At 42.1% G+C, this 23,300-nt stretch overlaps 1 protein-coding gene and 1 non-coding gene across 5 annotated transcripts in view; both read right to left on the bottom strand.

Moving 5' to 3' along the window:
• Positions 1 to 23,300, bottom strand: part of Afg1l (AFG1 like ATPase) — a 166,300-nt gene that overhangs the window by 97,297 nt on the left and 45,703 nt on the right. For 3 of the 4 annotated variants that reach the window (XM_036169287.1, XM_036169289.1, XM_036169290.1), the window contains 3 exons: positions 16,567 to 16,668; positions 15,234 to 15,364; positions 7,994 to 8,093 (listed from right to left, as the gene is read on the bottom strand). In XM_036169287.1, the coding sequence (XP_036025180.1) occupies positions 7,994 to 8,093; positions 15,234 to 15,364; positions 16,567 to 16,668 (333 nt within the window). The remainder of the gene's footprint in view (positions 1 to 7,993; positions 8,094 to 15,233; positions 15,365 to 16,566; positions 16,669 to 23,300) is intronic. The other variant, XM_036169288.1, reaches the window with a different exon arrangement.
• LOC118570731 lies at positions 13,191 to 13,351 on the bottom strand. The gene has a single exon (XR_004943227.1). It is a non-coding gene; the product is annotated as a U1 spliceosomal RNA (small nuclear RNA).

The following is a 23,300-nucleotide window of genomic DNA, read 5'->3' as shown; positions in this document are numbered from 1 at the left end:
CTATCCTGTGTCTCTGTCTGTTTCTTCATCTATGTCTCTATTTTTGTTATATATTATTTCTCAATCCACACTCCCCTATACCAAGGACCGTCTGAAGGTTAGGCTGGACACCCACCCCACCCCACCCCCCCGCAAAGGAGGGTGTGGCAGACCAAATGAGTTCCCATCACAGCACCCAGGGAGAAAACACCCAAGCTTGCCCTTTTATGTCAGGGGCCCAAGCTTTGAGATGCTACTATCAAAATTCAGGAAGGTCTTTCCCCTTAGTTAATTATCTCTGGAAATACTTTTACAAACCAACTCAGAGGCGTGTTATACTAACCTGTGGGTGCTTGCTTTTAGTCCAATCAAGTTGAGAACAGAGATAAGACTATGCTGCAGTGCGTCTCTGGTTCAGGTAGGATTTGCACACAGAACTTGGAGCTATCCCAGTCTAGTTCTGTGGAGCAGAGCTCCACACCTCAAACTCCCTCATCTGATTCTTCAGGCCATAAAATCCAGGGGACCTCAAGACACCAATGCAGCAATGACTTTACTGGCCCCAAAGCCCATGCTGCCTCCTCCAAGTTCTCTCCCTCAGGAATCTGTCTGCTTTTTCCATTCCAGAACCATCAGGCAATTGTGGTGATTACTGTGCCAGAGTATCTCACTGTCAGCTACGAGGTCACTTAGCTAGGAGCTTGCTTAGCTCAAAAGGGGGGTTAGAAGAGGATGTTTCCTGTCACTGAGCTGTCCAATCTTGCTTCACAGTTTTTATTCATACATCTGGGCTGTTTTACAGGTTTTGCTCTGAGAAACATTCTTTAATTATTTTTTCTTTTCTAGTGATTTAGAAAGTAAAAGGCATGTTTTAAGTCCTAAAAGCAGCCGGACTGAGTGTCTCACATCCATACTCGCAGCACCTGGAATGCTGAGGCAGGAAGAGCTCAGGTGTGAAGCTGTCCCAGGCCACACAAAACGAGGACATTGTCACTCAGTGTCTATGACCCCTCACCTGGGCTCAGAGGTGCCTTCTCGTCCAATCCCCGCTTCAGTGATCTCCTTCACTTCGCACAGTTTTCTTCAGTGAAGTCCATCCCACGCTAGCTCTCCCAGGGACTGACCTCCTTCTCCACTCTTCTCTTCGCTGTGGTCTGGTCCTATATTCTGCCAAACTCCTAACATCTTCCAAACAGCACTCATCTCACTTCCTATAGTTCCCATTTCTACACTTTGGTGCCTCTAAGACTGATGTGAAGGGATTTAATATCTTCTTACTTCATTAGCTTTCTTGTTTTTAACATTTATTTATTTTGTAAACAGTGCTCTGCCTGCATACATGCCTGCAGGCCAGAAGAGGGGGCCAGATCTCAATACAGATGGCCGTGAGCCACCATGTGGTTGCTGGGAATTGAACTCAGGACCTCTGGAAGAGCAGCCAGTGCTCTTAACCACTGAGCCATCTCTCCAGTCCTTTTGTTTGTTTTTGTTTTGAGACAGGGTTTCTCTGTAGCCCTTCATTATTTCAGATGATCTCAATAAACGAGTTTTCAGCTCAATTTGTTGCCTTTTCTTTTTAATCTTAAATCTTTTTTCTTTACACAGTCTGTTTTCCTGATTTTCTTTCCCTTGAGACAGAATCTTGCTGTGTAGCCCATTATGGCCTCAAATTTATCACCCCACCCCCACCCCCCCCCACCCCCCCCACCCCCGACTCATCCTGCCTGGTGTTGGGATTACCACGATGGACCACCATGCCCAGCTTCTGGCCCTCAAAGAAAATGAAACTAAAGTTTCCTGGAACACACTTCTCTTTGCTCTGGTCACTCATCTATTTAAAGACGCTGTTGTTCTTTTGCCTTTAATCATTGTATTTAATGCTGTAGTATCTGTTACTCTTCTAATGCTAGGGTATTTTCTGTTTATACAGACCATGTGTAAGCTCCATGCATCTCTGCAATTCAGTGTTTCCATGTAGTTCCGGAATTCAAGTAAGATATGTGGTTTACATGGTTCTCCTAACCACCCACCAACTTGTTTCTCTCTTTCGTCTGTAATTTAGTTCCACATGAACAAGTGACAGTTGTTACTCAAGGTGCAGAGAAAGGATGTCCTGAAATCCTCGGCCATGGTTAGGAGCTGCAGCACTTCTCCCCAAAACTAAGGGGCTATCACAGGGGATGGGACGATTGTAAGTGCCAGAGCTGGCGTGGGGGGGACTGGAACAAAACCTTGTCTTCTGGACCTGGCAGGATGGCTGTACTCTGAACTCACAGTGGCTGTGATGCCTGCACAAGATCTGTGCAAGAGCAAGCTCGTGGAGTCCTGGGGGTGCACAAGCCACTACACTACCTGAAGAGCTAAGGACAGGCCATGGCTCTAAGGGTGAGACAGTCAGTTTTCTTTAAGGGTGTGGTCCCTGGTAGGTTAATCACATCCCAGTGGAAGGTCCCACACCCAGAAACACATGGGGGGGCACAAACTGGAGTCAATGGGTTATTAAGAAAGAGGACACAAAGTTGGGAGAGGGTGGGAAGGAGGAGGTGAATCTAGGAAGCATTAGGAGGAGAAGTTGGGGTGAATACGATCAAAATAAACTGCATGAAATTCCCAAAGAATTATAGTTGTAGACCTTGACAAGCTCATAACTTCCACAAAAGTGTTCCATAGTTTCACTGCTAAATTCTGTCTTTTGAGCCAAAACACAAAGATCTGATATCATATTAAAGCAATAACTCTACTTCCATTTTAAGAAATAACTCCACAGGAAAGACAGTTTTTTTTTTCCATACGTTTTCAGCCTTTGTAGCAACGACCACAGAGTTGTTACTGCTGTAGCTGTTATGCTTTGTTGAGCCAGAGTCTCCTGTTTAGCTCTGAAGAGCCTGGAACTCACTCTGTAGCCCAGGCTGGCCTCAAACTCACAGAGATCTGCCTGCCTCTGCCTCCCGAGTGCTGGGATTAAAGCATGCACCACCACACCCAGTAAATTTTTTTTCCTTTAAGTAGTAAAATAAAAACATAAATGTGAGTGTGCACACACTGGTAGCCAACTTGAATGCTATCTCGTCCTTTGTTTACTATAAATATACTGGTCTGAATAAAAATCACATAATAGTTTTGTCTGGTGGTCTAAGAAAATGGATTAATCAAATTATTCTAGTCAGGATACTTTAATACTACTTAATTCGTTTTCATTATAATAAACAGTACATAGAAAACAGACATTTGAGCCAACAAGATGGCTCAGTGGGTAAAGGCACTTTCCTCTACACCTGACGACCTGAGTTCAATTCCTGGGAACCATGTGGTGGAAGGAGAGAACCAACTCCCCCCCACAACCCCACCCCCACCCCATTGTTCACAGACCTCCACAGGTACATCACGGCACACACTTGAGTGTGCATGAATGTTCATTCAGACACACACATAAAATCTTAAATTTTTTATGTTAAAAAAAGTTGGGGGGCTGGAAAGATAGCTCAGCAGTTAAGAGCATTAATTGGCTGCTCTTGCAGAGGACCTGAGTTGGGTTCCCAACAACCACATGGTGGCTCACAACCATCTTTGGCTCCAGTTCAAGGGGATCCACTGGCCTCCAATGGCAGTGGGCATGCATGAGGTACACAGACATACATGCAGTCAAATTACCCATACACATAAAGTAATAATAATAACTTTTTATAACCAGAGCTTAGAACCGAACCCAGTGCCTTATGCTTGCTAGGCAAGCGCTCTACCGCTGAGCTAAATCCCCAACCCCAATAATAAATATTTTTAAGTTTTTAAAAGTCAAGAACAGAAATTCTAACCTCCTCTGTACCACTCTAGCTCCAATCTTGGGGCCGCTCCCTTTCCAGCACTCCAAACTGTACTGACGAATAACGACCAGTCAACTCATACATACTTTCCTCTAATGCTGCTTTCCTATTTTCTGAACAGAGTTCTCAAGTTTAATCATCAAGTTAATTTGGAATTTTTAACTAATTTGATCTAATGAACTGCTAACTCGGTGGGTCACCATCCAATTAATTCTTACTATTTTTTTCCCAACCAGAATATTATGAAACTAGAAAAACTTGGAATATTATGAAAACAGAAAAACTTCACTTTAGAACATAAAATGTGAGAATTATGTATGTGGAATTTAAATCGTGGGTTTATTTTCTAGTTGTTTCCTACAAATCCACTGCCACCAGGCTATATCAGGTTTCTGGTTCTGTATACTCCTGACATGTTTGTCCGCGTGGTTCTCGTATGGAGAATAGCTCTGCACTAACAATGTCTCTGGCAGCAGTCCCAGCCTCAAAGCCGCTGCCTGCCAATGTTCTTGGGTAGAACAGTGAGGCCTTGCTAAATCTCCAAGGCACACAGTCCCCACTAGAGAACCATTGTCTGGTACCAAGACATAGCCACCTCTTGTCTGTATTCTACAGTAGCTTCTAAGCAGGTCTACCTGGGTCCACCACATTACTACACTCCACCCAGAAACCCCTTCTTCAAATAACAAGCAAAGCAATCCTTCCAACTGGGGTCTTATCAGCCCGGCCTGAGGCAAGCTTCAGTGGCTTACATTATCTCTTACTATAAAATTCAAAATTCGTATCGTTGCTTTATAAAATCTAGCTCTTTCCTCTGGCTTCATCCTGTACCCCCACTTTCTGGTGACACGGGCTGTCTTCTGAGCTCCTCCAATACATTGCCCTCTTTCTAGCCACTTAACATTTCCCAAGAACTTTCTTTCCCCGGTTGGTACAGCCATCTGAAGATGCAGTCTGGAGAGTTGAAGAGGAAAAGGGATGTCACTGGGGCTGGCCTGGAACTTGTTACATAGGCTAGGTTAGCCTCAAACTCATGGGCAGTCCTCTGGTCCACCACCTGGTGCTGGATAACAGGCACGTGCTGCTCAGTGGCTAATTCTAGCTCTTCAATGACAGTACTACCTGGACCAAAGCTATAACCTTCAGGAAAAGCTGCATGTATTCTCATGGTTGGAAAAGAAAACAACCTTTCATGGGGCCAGTTAGACCCTGATCTTTCACAGCCATCAAGGAGAAACAAGCTAATGCAGATTTTCTTAATTTACATAGAATAAAGTTAACTTTTGTGGAATACAGTTGCGTGAGTTTTAACACATGTAACCACCACCACAGTCAAGATACAGAGCAATTCTAATATATCAAGAAATATTTTATTGTTGCCCCTTTACAGTCAAAATCTCCCACCCCAGCCCATGCAACCACAGATCCATTCTTTATTCTATCATTTTGTCTTTTCCTAATATCAATATTGTCTCTTTCTTTACCAATAAAACTACGCACACACACAAATGAGCTCATACATATGAATATATCCACAGTCACATGTGTCATACTCTTTGTATCAGATTTTTTTAATTTTGGTGGTTTGGGAATGTTTGTTTGTTGTTTTGTTGAGATACTGTTTCCCCTATAGATCAGGCTAGCTGCTTACTCTGTAGCCCAGGCTGGCCTTTAACTTGCACCCAGCCTTCTGGGTGATAAACCACCGTGTCTTTACATTAAAATATTAAGCTCTTTGATCCCAGCACTCAGAAAGCAGGAGAAGGACCACACGTTAAAAGCCAGCCTGTAACCAGGCAGTGGTGGCGCACTTTAATCCCAGTTCTTGGGAGGCAGAGGCAGGCAGATACCTGAGTTCGAGGCCAGCCCGTTCTATAGAGCAAGTTCCAGGATGGCCAGGCATACACAGAGAAACCCATCTTGAACAACCAAAAATAAAAAACATATATAAAAAATTTCACTTGTGAAGATGGTTTCTGTCCACCCTGCTAATGGGGAGACACTCTAGGGCTTGTGGAAGAGGCTCTCAGCTGACCAGTGTCCAACTGCTGCAACTCTGCATCTTGACCTCCGGGTCTTCGCCAAAGCTAGCTCCAGCTCAATTCCTGCACACTGTCTGACAGTCTGGGGCTTGTTCATGCCCACAACATCCGTGCTCCAAAGTGTGCCTCAGCCTCTCCTTGTGAGTGCCTGCCTCACTTTACCACAGCGGAACTGCTACACAGCCAAGCACTACTTTTCCTTTGACTGTCATTGCTGTGGACTGACTAGTCTAGTCCCTCCCTACCATGAGCACACCTTTGCCATTGCGCAAAGACAATCCTGATCATATTGTCAAATTAGCTATAGCAGAGGAAACACCGTTTTCACTTAGTTGATCTGGTATTTATACATGTGAGTGAGTGAGTGAGTGAGTGTGTGTGTGTGTGTGTGTGTGTGTAGTATTTCCTGCAACTGCATGTGTGTGGGGTGAGTACGCACCAGAGCACATACATGTGTGGAGGCCAAAAGTGCACATCACATGTGTTCCTCCATTACTCTTGTCTTAACTAGTGTTCTATTGCTGTGAAGAGACACATGGCCAAGGCAACTCTTATAAAGGAAAACATTTCATTGAGGGTTTGATTACAGTTTCAGAGACTTAGTCCATTATCATCATGGCAGGAAGTGTGGTGGCGTGCAGGCAGGCATGGTGCTAGAGCAGTAGCTGAGAGTTTTACATCCTGATCCACAGGCAACAGGCAGAGAGAGACTCTGGGTCTGCTGTGGCCTTCTGAAACCTCACATCCCACCCTCAGTGACACACCTCCTCCAACAAGACTACACCTTCTAATTCTTCCCAACAGTTCACCAACTGAGACCTAAACATCCAAATACATAAGCTGTTATCATTCAAACCACAACTCTCAACACCTCCCACATTTTTTCCTTTTCTTTTTATTTTGTTTTTTGTTTTTTTCCTTTTTTTTTTTTTTTTAGACTGGGTCTCACTAGGTTGCCTTGGCTAGCCTGGAACTCAGTTGGTAGACCAGGCTGGCCTTGAACTTTTAGAGATCCACCAGCCTCCGCCTCCTAAATGCTGGGATTAATGGCCTACACTACCATGCCCAGCCAGTAATTTCATTTTTTAAAAAGTTCTTGAAGGATGGGGGGATGGCTCAGGGGTAGACTGCTTGCTCGGTCTCTGTTTTTCCACCCCCAAGCCCTGCTGACACTGCATCTGACCGTGTCCCCCACCACCTGCAATGACAGCCTTCTCAGTCCTCACTCCCAGTCTCAAAAGCTCATCCACACAGTCTCTCTCCACTGCAGCCAGAGGTTCTTGCAGAAATACATACATTCCACATTCATCCTGAGGCCTCGTGCTGAGATCCATCTGTGTGCTAGGCACTCTGAAAGTGCATAGAGCCCACCCACATCCCGAGAGGAAAGATGATCCGTGCCCTCAGAAAGCTAGTCATTCTGGAAGAGGGCAAACAATGAACCAAACACACAATAAATAAGTCAAGAGCCACGTGACAAAACACAGAGGCAAAGGAAGCTCCAGGAGGTGAGGGGGCTGAGCATGAAGTCAGGTAAGGTGAGTCCAGGCCCTCTGAGCAAGGCCTTGACAGTCCCCTGGGAAACATTATTTTGGATTCCTCACCTTTAACTGACCGCATGATGAGTTTAAAAAAAAAAAAAAAAATTACAGGATTTTAAATGTTACTTTTGTCTAACTACTACTTGTATTTTAATTCTTAAATACTTTCCTAATAAGCCACAAGTGCCTTTTTAGAAATGATAAATTAAGTGAAGTAGTGAAAAAAAAAAAAAAAACCCTACTCATGAAAGTGAGCTTCATCTTTTTCTAAAATTTAATTAAGAGTTTTTCATTTCATTGAGCTTTCTTGTATGGCATAAAAAGCAGCTAGAAATACTTGCATTTTTCTAGGTACAAATCCTGTGCCTAGTGTTGGGGGGACTACACCCACCATGGGAAGCAACTGGGCCAGGCTTGCTAAACAGCAGAGATAGCTCTTAAATACAAACTCCGACTGTTTCTTCAGAATGAGCCTGTTACAAAACCAAGGGTAAGCGAAGTCAACAGACTCACACACACAAGACTACTCCTCGGAGACACCGGGCTTGGGCTTGGGGAGCTCTGTAAGCCCCCATCTAATTGGATGGGGAGAGCGCGTTGTTTGTTTTACCTTCCGGCGGTCTGTTCGATGTTGCCACAACGACGACCCCGTTTTTGAACAGATTTTCAAAAAGCTGTTTCAGAATCATGGCATCGGCGATGTCAGTGACCTGTGGACAACAACACATTTGTTTTATTTTAATTTTACTTCTGCTCTGACAAATTTGCTAATGGCTCTTTTTTTAAGATGGGAGTGAATTCCAGGAGGAAAATCCTAATTATCGTCAGGAAGGAAAGAGTAGATAATTAAAAACACGAAAGGCCGCCGAACGGTCTTCTACGCTCCCACCTCCTTTGCACAGATCAATCATTTCTACCCAAATTATCAAATGGCTCTACACTAACGTCTTTAGCAACTGCATGTGGAAAGCATAGAAAACTGACCTAAACATTTAGGAAATCCAATTAATTAGAACATGACCAACTCTCTCCTTACACTGCCACCCTCGACTCCCCCGCAACACACACACACAGGTGGGGGAGCAAGAACCACATTAAAATACACGGGCTACTTGCAATTCCTAATACCTTTCTGGCAAAGGTCCCTGGAAAGGTGACTTTTAATGGTCATGGGACTTTAGAAATAAGGACAAGTAGCCAGTGAGACACAATCAGCTGCTGTTGAAAATAGAATGATATGACATAGATACTATTGTGCAATTGTTGCACAAAACAATTCAACAGATGGCCCATCACAGAAATAAGCAATTTCATTGTTCTTTTTAAGTGCCTTCTATTACTGTCCATGAATAATCCAAAGGCGCCGCAGTCACTTCCAGCACGCCAGCCTCTGCTAACCTTGCAAACACAAATATCCCTCTAAAAAAAAAATAAAAATAAATCTACCCCTCCCGAGGACAGTTAGTGCAGTGCTTTAAAACCATAACCTCTGACCAAACCAGACCTGCACCATGCAGCTAAAACACGGCATAGTGCAGGCAAAACCATGCCAGGCAACAGAGAACGCAGCTACTCATCTCTTATTTCTTGTTGAAATTATTCAAAATTGTTTCTTGTTTAAATCATAATCAAAAAGTCCACTTAATGGCAACTTTTTTAAAAGAGGCTTTTACAGTTCACAAAGAAATCAGCAATCGAGAGAGGGAAACGTCACACACAACCTAAACGCCAGATGAAGACCTACTGACCACAGCAACTGTGGAGTGCCAGCAGGGTTCTTAGATGTCCCGGTACAGAAGCGCTTTGACCTTCTTTACCAGCACATTCAAAGAATCTCAGGAAAATATGCCCTACATGTGCTTCCTAACTCGTCACATTATTATTTTCTCTCTCTTAGAGGGTACAAAAACTCACGGAGATCTTCCTATCTGATCAAGAAACTCCAAGTTACCAACCATTATAACACATTATAACCATATAATATACCATTATAACACAGCCAGGCAAAACTGAATTGCAGAGGTCTAAATACTTTCTTTCTGGCCAGGATCGTACTGGAACAGTGAAGGATTTCCTTCCCACCTGAACAACAAAACCACAAGGGGTGGGGGAGGGGAGTCTTTTCATCTCAAGCAATGACTTACAAACATTCACTAGGAGAGACCACTGAAAATGGCTTCTATTAAAAAGACCCAAGGAACTCCAAGCGTTCGCTGAAGAAGTGTTGCTGGTGGCGTTCTGCAGGAACTCAGGACTATGGACAAATTTTGCTTCCACAAAAACATTCATAGAGAAGATCCTTTTCAAATGCCTAAACACCAGTGGCATTTCTGATGAGCAGATAGAACGAGCTTGCAAAATTCAGTAGCAACTGCACTTTTTAAACTAGCTTTTAAAGCCAGCCCCAGCCTCTCCATACATTCCCTTTAAAAAGAAAATCGATGAAATGCCACTCGATATTAAAAAATGAAGGCAGTTCTTCGACTGTGTTCATAACGGCTTTTAGAATAAAAAAATGAAAAATAGCTTTTGCGCCCTGAAGTTCGGAGCAAAATAGTCAGCTGATACAGTGCAAAAGCTTCACCCAGAAATGGACGGCAACAAACAGCCAAGGCTTGTGGTCGAGTTTCTTGGCTGTTTTTACATTATGGGATGTTTTTGTGCTAGCTGAGAAAATTAACTTGGAGAAGCTATGACTAATTAATAAAGCAGGAGTCACTCGGTGCAGCTGGATGCCAATGTATACTCTTTGATCTCGGCCCCGCACTTGCCCGTCTTTGCTGGGGAACAGTAATTTTACAGTATGAGTGAACAGAAGACCATTGGCCCCACATTCTTGGAGAGCTGGGGTGCTCAGCACCCAGCATTTCATTACCACCCGGAACAAAAGACAAGGCTACAGATTACCAATAAGGGTAGTCTGCGAGCAGAGAGTGGAGACATTCATTAGCATTAAAGAGAAGAGATCTTTATGACCTAGAGTTGCCTTCCATCCTGACTCACTTAAAGAAAAAAGGGGGAAAAAAGTAATTCATTTACATGTATAAGTGCTTGCGGCTCAGTCACCCGCTGATTGGTACGCTGCCATGCGCTGACTGCCAAACATAAGCATGCATTATCAGTAATTAGTATTAGCACAAAAACAAGTACCTACTTTTTATTAGCAGTTTTTAATAGTGCTCCTGCTTTATCAAACCGGCTAACAGTATCTGTTGGGTGATAGTGATAGTTTATGGAGGAGAATTTAACACAGCATTCTGCTTATCAAACGCTTTTGAAAGACTATATCTGTAACACATGTCCTCGTCAGTATACCGTTTTCAGAGTCACAAGTGGTGTAGCAGGTAACATAAATATTCAAAGATGATACAATAAAGATTTGAAAGAAAACCTTAAGAATGAGATTTCTTTTTTATTTTCAGCCACTAAAACACATTCAAGAAAAAAGAAAAAAAAGATAGAAAAAAAAAAAGAACAAAACCAAAACCTTATACAGACACATCCCCCAACCAAAGAAGTGTATCTGAGATGTCATGTTTGGCAGATATGATGGAGAGAGAAACTCACTCTGTAAAACGTGAGCTAACTGCTCCCAAAGGGGCTTAAAAGCCCCTTCAACTCTTGAGCGCACACAGAGCGTGAATGCCCTTGTTTTCCGGCGGCAATAATCTCCATTTGTCTCCTTATAAAATAAGCGTTATATTCATTACCACCACCCTAGAGATCAATAATAAACAGCAAGACTAATAAGATGATTCCATTTTAAAAGTCAAGGCGCACACATACCATCACTAAGAATAAAGCACCTAAAGAGTCTTTTCTAGTGAATTCAGCAAGTATTATACTAAGCTTAATGGTGACTTCTAGGTTCTGCTGTTAAAAACCTCCAAACCCTACCTTACTCTGCAGCAAGATATTTAACCACACAATACATGACTTCGTGTGCTAAGAAAGATACGTGGCAGAGCTGTTCTGAGCCAGAGCCAGGCTGCTGGATTTAAACCACAGCTAAGTTACATAACCTCTCTGACTCTGCATTTTCTCACCAATATAATGAAAGCAGCAACAATACCTAGTTGCAAAACTTTAATAAGACATATATTAAACTCTCAAGAATAGTTAACGAGGGTTATTACCTATGTATAGTATATATACTCCTGTAATTCCGTATTGGTAATGCATTGTTGTATAAACTTGTGGTCGCAGATGGAAGGATAGGAATCACTGCATGGTGTTTAAGAACAAAGGCTTTGGAGTTGGCAGTCTAGAGCAACTCTTGTCCTTTCCAGCTCAGTTCCCAGAACCCTCGTCAAGAAGCTCCTAGCTGCCTCCAGCTCCAGCTCCAGGGGATCCATGCTTCCTTTGGAGTTCACAAACACCCACACTTATGTGCACACATGTACACAATTAAAAATTAAAATAAATATTTTGTTTAAAAGAAAGACAAAATATAGGGGTCAGACATGATGGAGCCCACCTTTAATCCCAGCATTCAGGAGGCAGAGGCAAATGGATCTCTGTGACAGAGGCAAATGGTCTCAAGACCAGCCTGGTCTACAAAACAAGCTCCAGGACCATTAAGAGGCCTTGACTCAAAGAACCAAAACCAAAACAATCAACACAAACACACAGGCATGTAGAAAGCACCCAGGAGGGGCTGGAGAGATGGCTCAGTGGTTCAGAGCACTGCTGCTCTGCAGAGGACCGTGGTTCAATTCCCAGCACCCACATGGCAGCTCACAACCATCTGTAACTCCAGTCCTGGGGATCCAACACCCTTATATAAATGCACATGAAATAAAGTTAAATTAAAATTTAAAAAAAAAGAAGAAGAAGAAGAAGAAAGCACCCAGGAAACAGTAGCCAACATCATAGAGCACGCATAAGGAGCTGAGATGCAGTTTGGTGGTAGATGATTTGTCCCATGTGCAAGAGGCCCTAGGTCTAGTCTCCAGCACCAAAACGAACGAAAAAAATTAATGAGTAAAAATAATAGATGGAATGGAACAGCCCAATAGATAGATAGGCAACACCTCAAACAGCTCATGAAAGACTAACTTAATATGTAAACAAAGGAGAAAAATTGTATTAGTATAAATAATATAAGTTAAATAATAAGATAGCATTTTCACCTATTAACAAGTAAAAATGACCAGATAATTCAGGATGTTGACAGGAGAAAACGTGGCTGAGATTTTCGTCTTTGGTTCTAAACTGCTGACCTTGCTCAGGAGGTGTCGGACACACAATGGCAGGAATGCTTAAGGGGGGGATGCTGTAAGCAAAGCTTACCAGACCATTCTGGTGGGAGTGTGGAGGAGCGGAACACCAGGATATGGACGGTAAAGACCGCTCAGGTTTCAGACAAAAGGGCGCTGTTGGGAAACAGGCTAGAGGCCATTTGTGTTATATACTGGCAAAGAATGCGGTACGGTCTGCTCATGTCCTGAAAACTGTAAGTGAGGCTGAATTCGAAAGCAATGGACTTTCCACTTGTTGGGGGAGAATCAACGTAACACAGCATTCATCTGTGGCATGGTTGTTGCTTGACATTGGGTTTACAGCGAGAAATCAAAGCAAAGACAGAGGAGGCAGATTACAAAAGAAGAATGAAGTTCAGGGAAGCAAAGAAAGAACATGGAGTATTTAAAGCTGTGGACGGGGGCTGGATAGATGACTGAGAAACTAAGAGGACCCAGGTTTGGTTCCCACCACCCACATGGCAGCTCACAACCATGCATAACTGCAGTTCCCGGACATCTGGTGCCCTCTGCAAGCACCAGGCCCTCTTGCAGTGGACTTACCTATATGCAGGTAAACAAGCACTCATACAGTTAAAATAAAATAAATCTTTTTTTTTTCTTTTTGGGGAAATCGCAGGGGTCAGCACATCTGGAGTACAATGGATAAGCCTCGCCCTGGGAAAACCACCTTCATGATCATAGTATCTCCCCTGCCAGGTAAATATATAAAATAAATCTTTAAAAATTAAAAAAAAAAAAATGAAGACTAGCGAGATGGCTCAGTGGTGAGCACAGGCTGCTCTTCCAGAGGACCTGGGTTTGAGTCCCAGCACCCACAAGACAGCTCACAGTGATCTTTAACTCCAGTTCCAGGGGACTGACACCCTCTTCTGCCTCTGAGGGCACCTAGCATGCATGTGGTGCACAGACATACATGCAGACAAAGTATCTAAACAGATAAAGTACAATAAATAAAATCATAAATAAATAAATGGCCAGCTGTGGTATGCACGCCTTTAATCCCAGTACTCATCAGGCCAGTGTGCAGATGGAGTCCCTGTGAGTCTGAGGCCAGCCTGAGCTACCCAGTGACCCTGTCTCAAAATAGAGAAATAAATAAGGTTGCAAACAAGATGTGTATAAAACTGCAACTTTTTAGGAGAGAGTATCATTAAAGAGAAACTTCAAATCTTCACTGGGACAATGGGAAAGATGCCTTGAGGCAACACCTCAACCATCAAAGGTTCCAATTTATGAAAAATGAAATGTACTTGAAAGACTTTCATTTGGAAATACAGTACCTAAATAAGTAGTGCCTGAACAGATAGAGACAAAGAGGTGCTCTGGTCTAACGGGGTCCCCTATACAAGTGTTTCCCCAAATAGATCAAATTCATAAGAAACAGGTCCAAGGTTTCTGACAAGCTTGTAGATGAGCTACTTATAGACAGGCATCGTCTAATTAGCGGTAGAACAGAAAAGATCCTGTGATAAGAAATCAGGCAACTGGGATAACTATCAAACCAAGTGCAGATGAGGACAGTGATGCGCACACCTCTATTGCATGTGTTAGCAGGCGAGATCCTTTAAGATCGTGTGGTGGTTTGAATGAGAAGATCCTATAACTCCAGTTTCAGAGGATCTGGTGTCCTCTGGCCTTGGTGACCACTGCATACACATGGTGCACATAAACCCTGTAGGCACACTGTTTTACAACTGTATGATATCTGCTATAGAAGGAAAACACATGACATTTACTGTAACTTATAAGTCAGCAAATTTCTCTTACAATAAGTTAGTATTTCAGGCTTTCCACACCACATAGACTCTCTGTTCTTTTTCCTTCTTCTCTTTCTTCTTCTTCTTCCTCCTCCTCCTCCGTGTCCTCATCCTTCTTCTTCCTCTTGCTACCACTTAAACATTCACCCAGGGCTGGTGGGATGGCTGAGTGGCTAAGAGCTCTTGCTCTTGCAGAGGACACACATTCAACTCCCAGCACCACAACTACCTCTAACTACAACTCCAAGGGTCTGTCGCCCTCTGCTGGTCTCCAGGAGCATCATCTGCAGGTGCGCATAGATGCACAGACACACACACTTACAGAGGAGTGAATAATAAAATAGATCTAAAAGCACTGTGCCCCAGAAATCTTTCCTCAGGGGCCACACAAAAGCAGGAGCCAAGTTATCCTGAGTAGGCCATGGCTTGTGAAACCTAAACAAGACAGCAAAATTGAAGCAATAACAGAGAATATGTGAAATCAATTCATAAAATAATGAAAACACCAGGAGAAAAATGAAATGCTCACACTTCATTCAACATGCCATTCTATAGCTTTGAAAAATCTCCACTTGGGGCTGGAGCGAAGCCCAGAGGTGCAGAGTGCCTGGTGTTCTTGTAGAACACTGAGTCCAGTGCCCTGAACCCAGGCAGCTCCCAACCACCTGTAAATACAATTCCAGGGGACCCCCCAATGCCTCCGGCCTTGGTGAGCACCCATACACACATACACAACCCCATGTGTGTGCACATGCACACACACATACACATAATTTAAAATAATAAAAATAAATCTAAATCTAACAAAAAAGGAAAATCCCCACTTTACCTGAAATTCATCAAAACATAGAAGACAAGCTTCTTGGCTGATTTCTTCAGCTATGGGAGCAATCGGGTCATATGACTTAGTCATGAATCCTGCCTTCCTTTTTGGCAAGCTCTGTTTAAGGCGATGTATTCCTTGGATATACAAAATGAAACAGACAAAATATTATATTAATAGAAAATTTTAAGGAACTAGACATGTTTTTTTATCCCTGAGTGAAACTTAACTTAGACATAAACATTAAATTTAAACTCCACATGCAACGGAGTTCAGTCATCACAATTTGATTATTGAAAGGTGTTGCATTTCTCCACTTCCAAACAAGTTATTCAAATATTAAAACTGTAAGGCAACTCAAGGTCGCCTGTCTTGTTGAATCACTTTACGGACAACAGCGAGAGGCAGCTAGATGCATCAGCAAACTGGAATTGGTCCTGGGTTTAAGTGATGAGAGGAGAGGGGGACATCAGCTTGTGAAGTACATACCTTGTCTTGCATATCTAGTCAGTACGTTCTCTTGTGGCCAACCCACAACATCCAGACCATTCCTGCTTATTCACGATATCTACACTAAATACTGAATGTCCTAGGGGAAAAGCAATGTTCCTGTTCTAGGGAGGTACAGATGCCAAGCAAACCATGCAGGAAATGAAATAATCTACAAACACCAAGAGATAGATAAAACACGTGAATCCCACCAGGGGGAGATGATGCAGAAGGATCAGGAATTACATCAGGCCATCTCAAAAAATAAACAAGAAACCTGGTGTGGTGGCACATGCCTTTAATCCCAGCTCTGAGACACAGGGAGGCAGATATCTGAGTTCAAGGCCAGCCTGGTCTACAGACTAAGTTCCAGGACAGCCAGGGCTACACAGAGAAACCCTGCCTCAGATAAATAGAAAGATAGATAGATAGATAGATAGATAGATAGATAGATAGATAGATAGATAGATAGATAGATAGATAGACAGATAGATAAACGAACATATAAAACAAAACAAAAACAAAAGGCCTCTAAAGAGAGCTATGCAATCTACCTGCAAATACAGATTGAGCACATACAAGACAGGTAACACAGTAGGAACCTAGTCAAAAACTTCCTAAGACAGGTGTTGCCTCTGTGCTCTAATTGCTGAGCACTGAACTGTTCTTAAGAACTACCTCGAGATGCATTCTCGTTTTCCATATACCGCAAAGCAAAAGATACCAAAGAAAATCTTACTTCAAGCAAAAGTCTTAATTTTTTACAGCTTATACATATTGGATCACTGAAGAGGAAAATGATTTTGTAGTTATCACACTGAAAAGTCACTGGCTGCTTGGGGTCACTTACTTCTGTGCACATCTAGCATGAAGCCATGAAAATGGACCCGTTTTTTCCTCTTCATTTCCACATAAGCATAAAACATGTCCATCACCATTGTTTTCCCTGTACCTTAAAAATAAAAATAAAAAAAATTAAGAATACCATTAAACGGCGTGTGCTGATTACACTGATGATTGATCATTAGCTTTGAGATAATGAGACTGAGCTCTTCGCTGGGAAGCCAGAGGCTGCTGCTCCACTAGGCTGGAGGAGGCGCTTACTTTTCCTGCTGAACTGGCTTTAAAAGATTGATGTTCCCTTTTTCATCATAATCCTACCTTTTAGTCAACATTGAGAGGTATGCTCATAACCTGGCATGATTTCTAGGCCGTCCTTCCGTCTTTCTGTCTAAAAAGACACTAGAATAAATTAATCTATTGGCATTACTAAACATTAGGAACTATGGGAAATTCAGAAATTAAAGTAAGAATATCAAGAGAAGGTGGCCAGTGGGCAGGAGGGCTCAGCAGATGAAGTACATGCCATATAAGTCTGCCAACTGGCATGTAATCCCATCCCCCACACCACCCTGCATACATATATATCATAGGCACACATAACAAAAACAGATATAAATAATTTGTTTCTGTTTTTGTTGTTTTTCGAGACAGGGTTTCTCTGTGTAGCATTGGAAGCTGTCCTAGATCTCACTCTGTAGACTAGGCTGGCCTCAAACTCACAGAGATCCGCCTGGCTCTGCCTCCCGAGTGCTGGGATTAAAGGCTTGTGCCACCACCGCCTGGCCAAATAATTTTTTAAAGAGGTGAAAAGTTAAGGAATGAATACAGAGGAAAATGGCCAATTATAACACTTTGTCCTATTTAGAGCTGAGAATGTGCTTTTCAAAATGAGCCCTACTTGAGAAACTCTGACAATCAATCGTTAGAATTAAATTATTTACTTTCCAACACTTGAAAATGTTACTCGCTACAACTGCACTAGCAGCTGAATGTCAGTCACCTGAGCACAGAAAAGCACAGTGTTCCTCTCTTGCAGAAAACCTGGCACCCGGAACCTAGTACCTGCAGGACTGCAGCAGTACCCACACTTAGTGCACACCCCAGCACCCAGCAGCAAGCCAAACCTGCAGTAAGGGTCCTGTCTCCAATCTTCTCCCCACCTCCAAACCCCAAACACATACACACACACCCCAACACGTACTCACACCAAATCAAATGATGCAATTACTAAAATTCAAAGGCAGTTTAGCAAATGGGAAGATACAGACTTATCTTTGGGCTTTTTTCTACTCCAGGAGATATTAAGCCCATGATGTTCTTTCTCTATTTTATTTTTTTTTAAGATTTTATTTATTTATTTATTATGTATATAGCGTGTATGACTGCAGGCCAGAAGAGGGCACCAGATCTCATTACAGATGGTTGTGAGCCACCATGTGCTTGCTGGGAATTGAACTCAGGACCTCTGAAAGAGCAGTCAGTGCTCTTAACCTCTGAGCCATCTCTCCAGCCTTTTTTTTTTTTTTTTAAATTTTATGTATGTACTGGTTTTGCCTGCATGTATGTCTGTAAAGCACATGCATGCAGTACCCTGGGAGGCTAGAAGAGGGTATTAGATTCTTCCTGTGACTGGAGTTACTGATAGTGTGAGCCATCATGTGGGTTCTGGGAATTTAACCCAGATCCTCTGCAAGAGCAACAAATGCTCTTAACCCCTGAGGCAACTCTTCAGCCTCCAAGTGTGGGGGCCCACAGAGGCTCTCTAGTAAGACCTTACTCAAGGACAGAGAATCTGAGCTTGCTTTTCCCAGCAGGGCTGAAATGGGACAATTTGGTCATGGGCATGGTTACCAGGTGTTTGAAGAGTCTATACTCGGCTGCACATTGTGCTTTGATCTTAAAAGGGAGGCCTTTGGCCTCTCCCCTTGACATTGTTTAGAAAGCCCATTAGAATAAATCTCGAAGAGGCTGGGTATTGACCCAGGGCCCTCCCGAAGCTATCCTCGGTCTCTGTCTTTCTCTTCATCTCCACTTATATTTCTATCTAATGCTTCCTCAATCCTCTCTCCTCCCCGCAAGAACCCTTCGACAGGTCAGAGCTGGACTCTGACACCCAAGCCCATGCCATTTCAATGCCAGATCTTTTTGTGTGTGAAAATGCAATCCCCAGTCAGAATTTGCACTAAAAGGTCCACTTAAATTGAAAAGTGACTCTTTGCAAAATCTTCAGTACACTACTTCTGGCTGGAATAAGCAACAGCAGATTCTCACTCACTACATTTACCAAAAGAAGGAGAGCAGCAAAGTTTCGAATTCTACTGCATCTAACCCTGGTCCAGCAAAGCTCTTCAATTATCTAACCAAAAATGTGAAGAACATGTACTTGAACTTGATATTTGTGTGAACTCTCTGTTAAATGGGCTTAAAATGGAGCAAGGTCATCATGTGAGCTGGAAGCTAGCCTGAGTTACATAGCAAAACACATTTCAAATAAATAAATAAATAAGTGAATACTAAGTTACATAATTTTCAACCATATGACTTTCAAAATCTTACTTACATACAATAAATATCCTTATTCTCTTAATCAATATATTTACTGAATGTCCACATGGATACGGCGCCACTACAGGTGCTCAGGCACAACAGGAACAGTACCAAAAATAATCCTGGAATCAGCCTCAGGAAGACGTAAAACAGATTGGGAAAGTGATGTGCCACAGGGTTAATAGTATGTAAGTGAGTTGTAGGCAATATCAGCACAGATGTTATTCTTAGGTAAGTGAGAGAAATAGAAAATACTGTTACATGGCTATACATGAACACTGGTAGCTTAGAGTCACATGCTGGGAGAGCACGTAAGAAGACTGTAGTACAATAGAAATGTTCTACACAATCACAAGATAGAATAAATAAAATAAAAACACAAAAGATACTAAAATACTAACCATCTGAATAAGTTAGAATACACAAACAGTCTTTAGAAACTAAGAACAGAACAGGTAGGCCAGTCAGCAGCTGAGGACACACACACACACACACACACACACACACACACACACACACACACACCACAGCAGGTAGGCCAGTCAGCAGCTGAGGACACACACACCACACTTGGCAACCAGAGTTTAACCCCCAGGTCCCTCACAGTGGAAGAAGAGAAGAAACACCCCTAAGCTGTTCTCTGACTTCCACATACACATCATGACACATGTACACACAAACTAAAACAAATTATTAAGTAATAAAGTAATTTTTACAATAAAAACAACAACTACTACAAAGAACAAGATGGGTATAGTGACACAGGCCGGTAACCCTAGCCCTTGAGAGCTTGAGGCAGGAGAATCAAGGCCAGCTCAGGCTACATAAGGAGCTAGAGGCCAGCCTGGGCTACATGAAACCCCATCTTCAAACAAGAACAACAAAGGGTGGGGTGGGTGATACCTAAGAAGGACCCAGAAGGGAAACAGAACACAAATGTAAGATGGTAGGCTTCTGCCCTAACATACCGATCAAACCAACTGGACCACATAATCTAATAAAAAGGCCGAGATAAATAAACAAAAAGTAAAAACTATAGACTCTCTTCATGATACCCAAATGAAAACTATAGACTCTCTTTATGATACCCAAACACATACGGTAAAAGTAAAAACTGAGGGCTTCAGAGATGACCCAGCCGTTAAGAGCACTGGCCGTTCTTCCAGAGGACCCTGGTTCGATTCTCAGCACCACATGGCAGCTCACTATCATCAGTCCCAAGGGACCCGATGCCCTCTTCTGGTCTTAGGAATTACAAACACATCATATGATGACACATGCAGGCAGGACACCCAAGCACATAATGTTAATTAAATCTCAAAAAAATAAAAAATAAAAGTAAAAACTGGGGTTGGGGATTTAGCTCAATGGTAGAGCACTTGCCTAGCAAGCACAAGGCCCTGGGTTCAATCCTTAGCTCCAAAAAAAAAAAAAAAAAGATAAAAATTGAGATCTGCTCCACAAATACTCAACCTAAGAAAGCTGCAGTAATCATATGAATATCAGACACACTGGACAAGGAATCAGGAATATTGCTAAAGATAATTTAGCAATTTTATTACACTCTGCAATAAAATGTTTGATACATCAAGAAGTAGAACAGCAAGGGGGCACTGGGGCCCACATCTGGAATCCCAGCCCATAGGAGCCCGCCTGTATCAAAGGAAGAAAGGAAAGAAGAATAACAATACTAAATATGTATGTGCCTACTCATGGAACCTCACAGTATAGTAAATGAAACTAAAAGGGGAAATAGCCTAATCCACAATTAGTGTGGGAGCTATCAACAGTCCTTTCTTGGGAAAAGACAAAGGAAAAAGCAGTGAGGATACAGATTTCTATAACATTTGAAAAAATTGAGGTACAGACCATTATGCACAGCAATAAGTGATTAGTGTTTTCACATACACATGAAATATTCAACTGTAGCAGGCTTTCTCAGGCCACCAGTCCCCAAGTCATAACACGGGGACTTACTATTAATTATGAATGCTTGGCCTTAACCTAGACTTGTTTCTAACTAGCTTTTCTTTTTTTAATTTAAATTAACCCATTGCGATTAATCTATGTGCTGCCCTGAGACTCATTTACCTCATCTACACACTGTCCATCCTGTTTCCTGCTTCCTCCAGTCTGGCTGGCTGGTCCTTGGCTGGCTGGCCAGCTTTTCTTTTCTCTCTGCCTGCCAGCCCCATCTAGCCCTCCTCTGCTTAGCTATTGTTCATTCAGCTTTTTATTAGACCAATCAGGTGCCTTAGGCAGGCAAGGTCAAACAGCAACAGATCTTTACATAGTTAACAAATATTCTATTCCACAACACTTCCCCCCTTTTTGTCTAAATAAAAAGGAAAGATTTTAACTTTAACATAGTAAAACTATATACAATAAGAACAATTATTAGGGGTTGGGGATATAGCTCAGTAGTAGAGTGCTTGCCTAGCAAGCACAAGGCCCTGAGTTTGGTCCTTAGCTCCAGAAAAAAAAACAAAAACAACAACAACAAAGAACAATTATCAAGTAAGAGTTACATTTACAGTATCTAGTCTATTTGTATTTGGCAATTCAGAGAAAATATTTCATTATTTATCCTATCTTGGTGAGTCCAAAGTTTTGTATCATCACTAAGGAAAACTGTAACTATAACTATCTAGTCATCAATTTCATCAAAGACCCCTGAAAGATATACTATTACCCAAATAAACAAGCAGTGCAGTGTAAGCCACTTCCAAAACTATAGAAGTGACAGACAGCTGGCTGCCTGGACAGTCACCCAAGGGTCTTCAGTAACATTGAAGCAACCCTCTTTGGTCTACAGGCCTAGAATATCTGACAGACTTTTCTATGAAGCAGGAATTTTTGTGTCCTGCATGTCTAGTTTCAATGGTATATTGCCAGCAGTCAAGGCAAGGATAGTTTCTTGCCCAAATGGCTAGCTTTGCCACAAAGAAAGCAAACTCCATATGGAGGTTCTTCAATGCCCATCACCCTTTTATAAAGTAGATTGGTGCTGCCAGGAGCAGATGTGTCTTGCTGTCATGAAAAGCCTTAAGTTATTAAACATCTTAAATGCCACATTCTGTATGTCTCTGAAGCATTTGAAGATCATGTATCTATCTAAAATATATCTGTTTAACCTTGAAAACATATTTAATATGATTACAAGTTTGATTATTATAGATGAACAACTACTAACATGCATTTATTAAGTATAAATTACATTTTTAAATGAGCTACATAAGCACAATATTCCAAACAAGAGTGGAAATATATATACTGTATAACAAAAATAACTTTAATTTGTATCAATATATCAAAATCCATACCAATGTACAATATTTGAGGTTAATAGTTGTCTTTTTATCCTATATTCCTATATCCCTCACAAATGATAACAAACATCCATAACCCACTGAATGACCAAAAACCACCCACCCCTCCTCTTGAGAATGAGGGCATTGTGTTCTCTAGACTACTTCCTATTGTCTGAGGGTGATAGCATCCCCAGGAGCCCCTGAAAAAAATTCAGATACTGGTCAAGTCTTGGAAAAACTAGTTGTAACATTTGTTGTCCTGTATCAGAACTGTTCCCATGCAAAGGGATCAGTACACATGTCACATGTCTGGTAGGTTTTCTTGGTTTATATCTTTATGTCTGTGGCCAAGATTTTCAGGGGGTCTCCCCAATCAAACCTGATCTCTATTAACTTTGAAGGAATCCACAACCTTTTGTTTCCTGTGAAAACAAAAGTATATAACCTCTCCCCCAGTGCAATACATTTTCTGAATTCCATTTTCAAGTTAAGACATCCCTAAAGTATCTAGGCTGGTTTAATCCAGCAGTCCCTTTTCAGTCCTATGCCTCTCAGCAGCTGTTGTTCATTCATCAGCATTAAAAAAATTCAAAGTCAACACAACACCATACTAGATCCAGACTCCCATTTCCCATCTTTACATAACTTTTTCCCTGTATATTACTTTACTCTCTCTCTTTAAAGACTTTATCATTTTTAAACTATTGTTTTCCTGTGTCTATCCCATTTTCTTTTCTTTCTGAAGCACCTACACACATTTTTAAACACCTGTAACCTGGTTAGAGGGTTTTTGGTCTGGACCTGCGTCACTGTGCACCTGTATTGTTCTCTGGCCCTTGAGCCAAACCTTAGTGCAGCTTTGGGCTGGTGCTGGCTCTGCCCA

The sequence above is a fragment of the Onychomys torridus genome, chromosome 19, assembly GCF_903995425.1.
Source record: "Onychomys torridus chromosome 19, mOncTor1.1, whole genome shotgun sequence".
Classification (NCBI taxonomy): Eukaryota; Metazoa; Chordata; class Mammalia; order Rodentia; family Cricetidae; genus Onychomys; species Onychomys torridus.
This window is presented reverse-complemented; position numbering and strand designations above follow the sequence as displayed.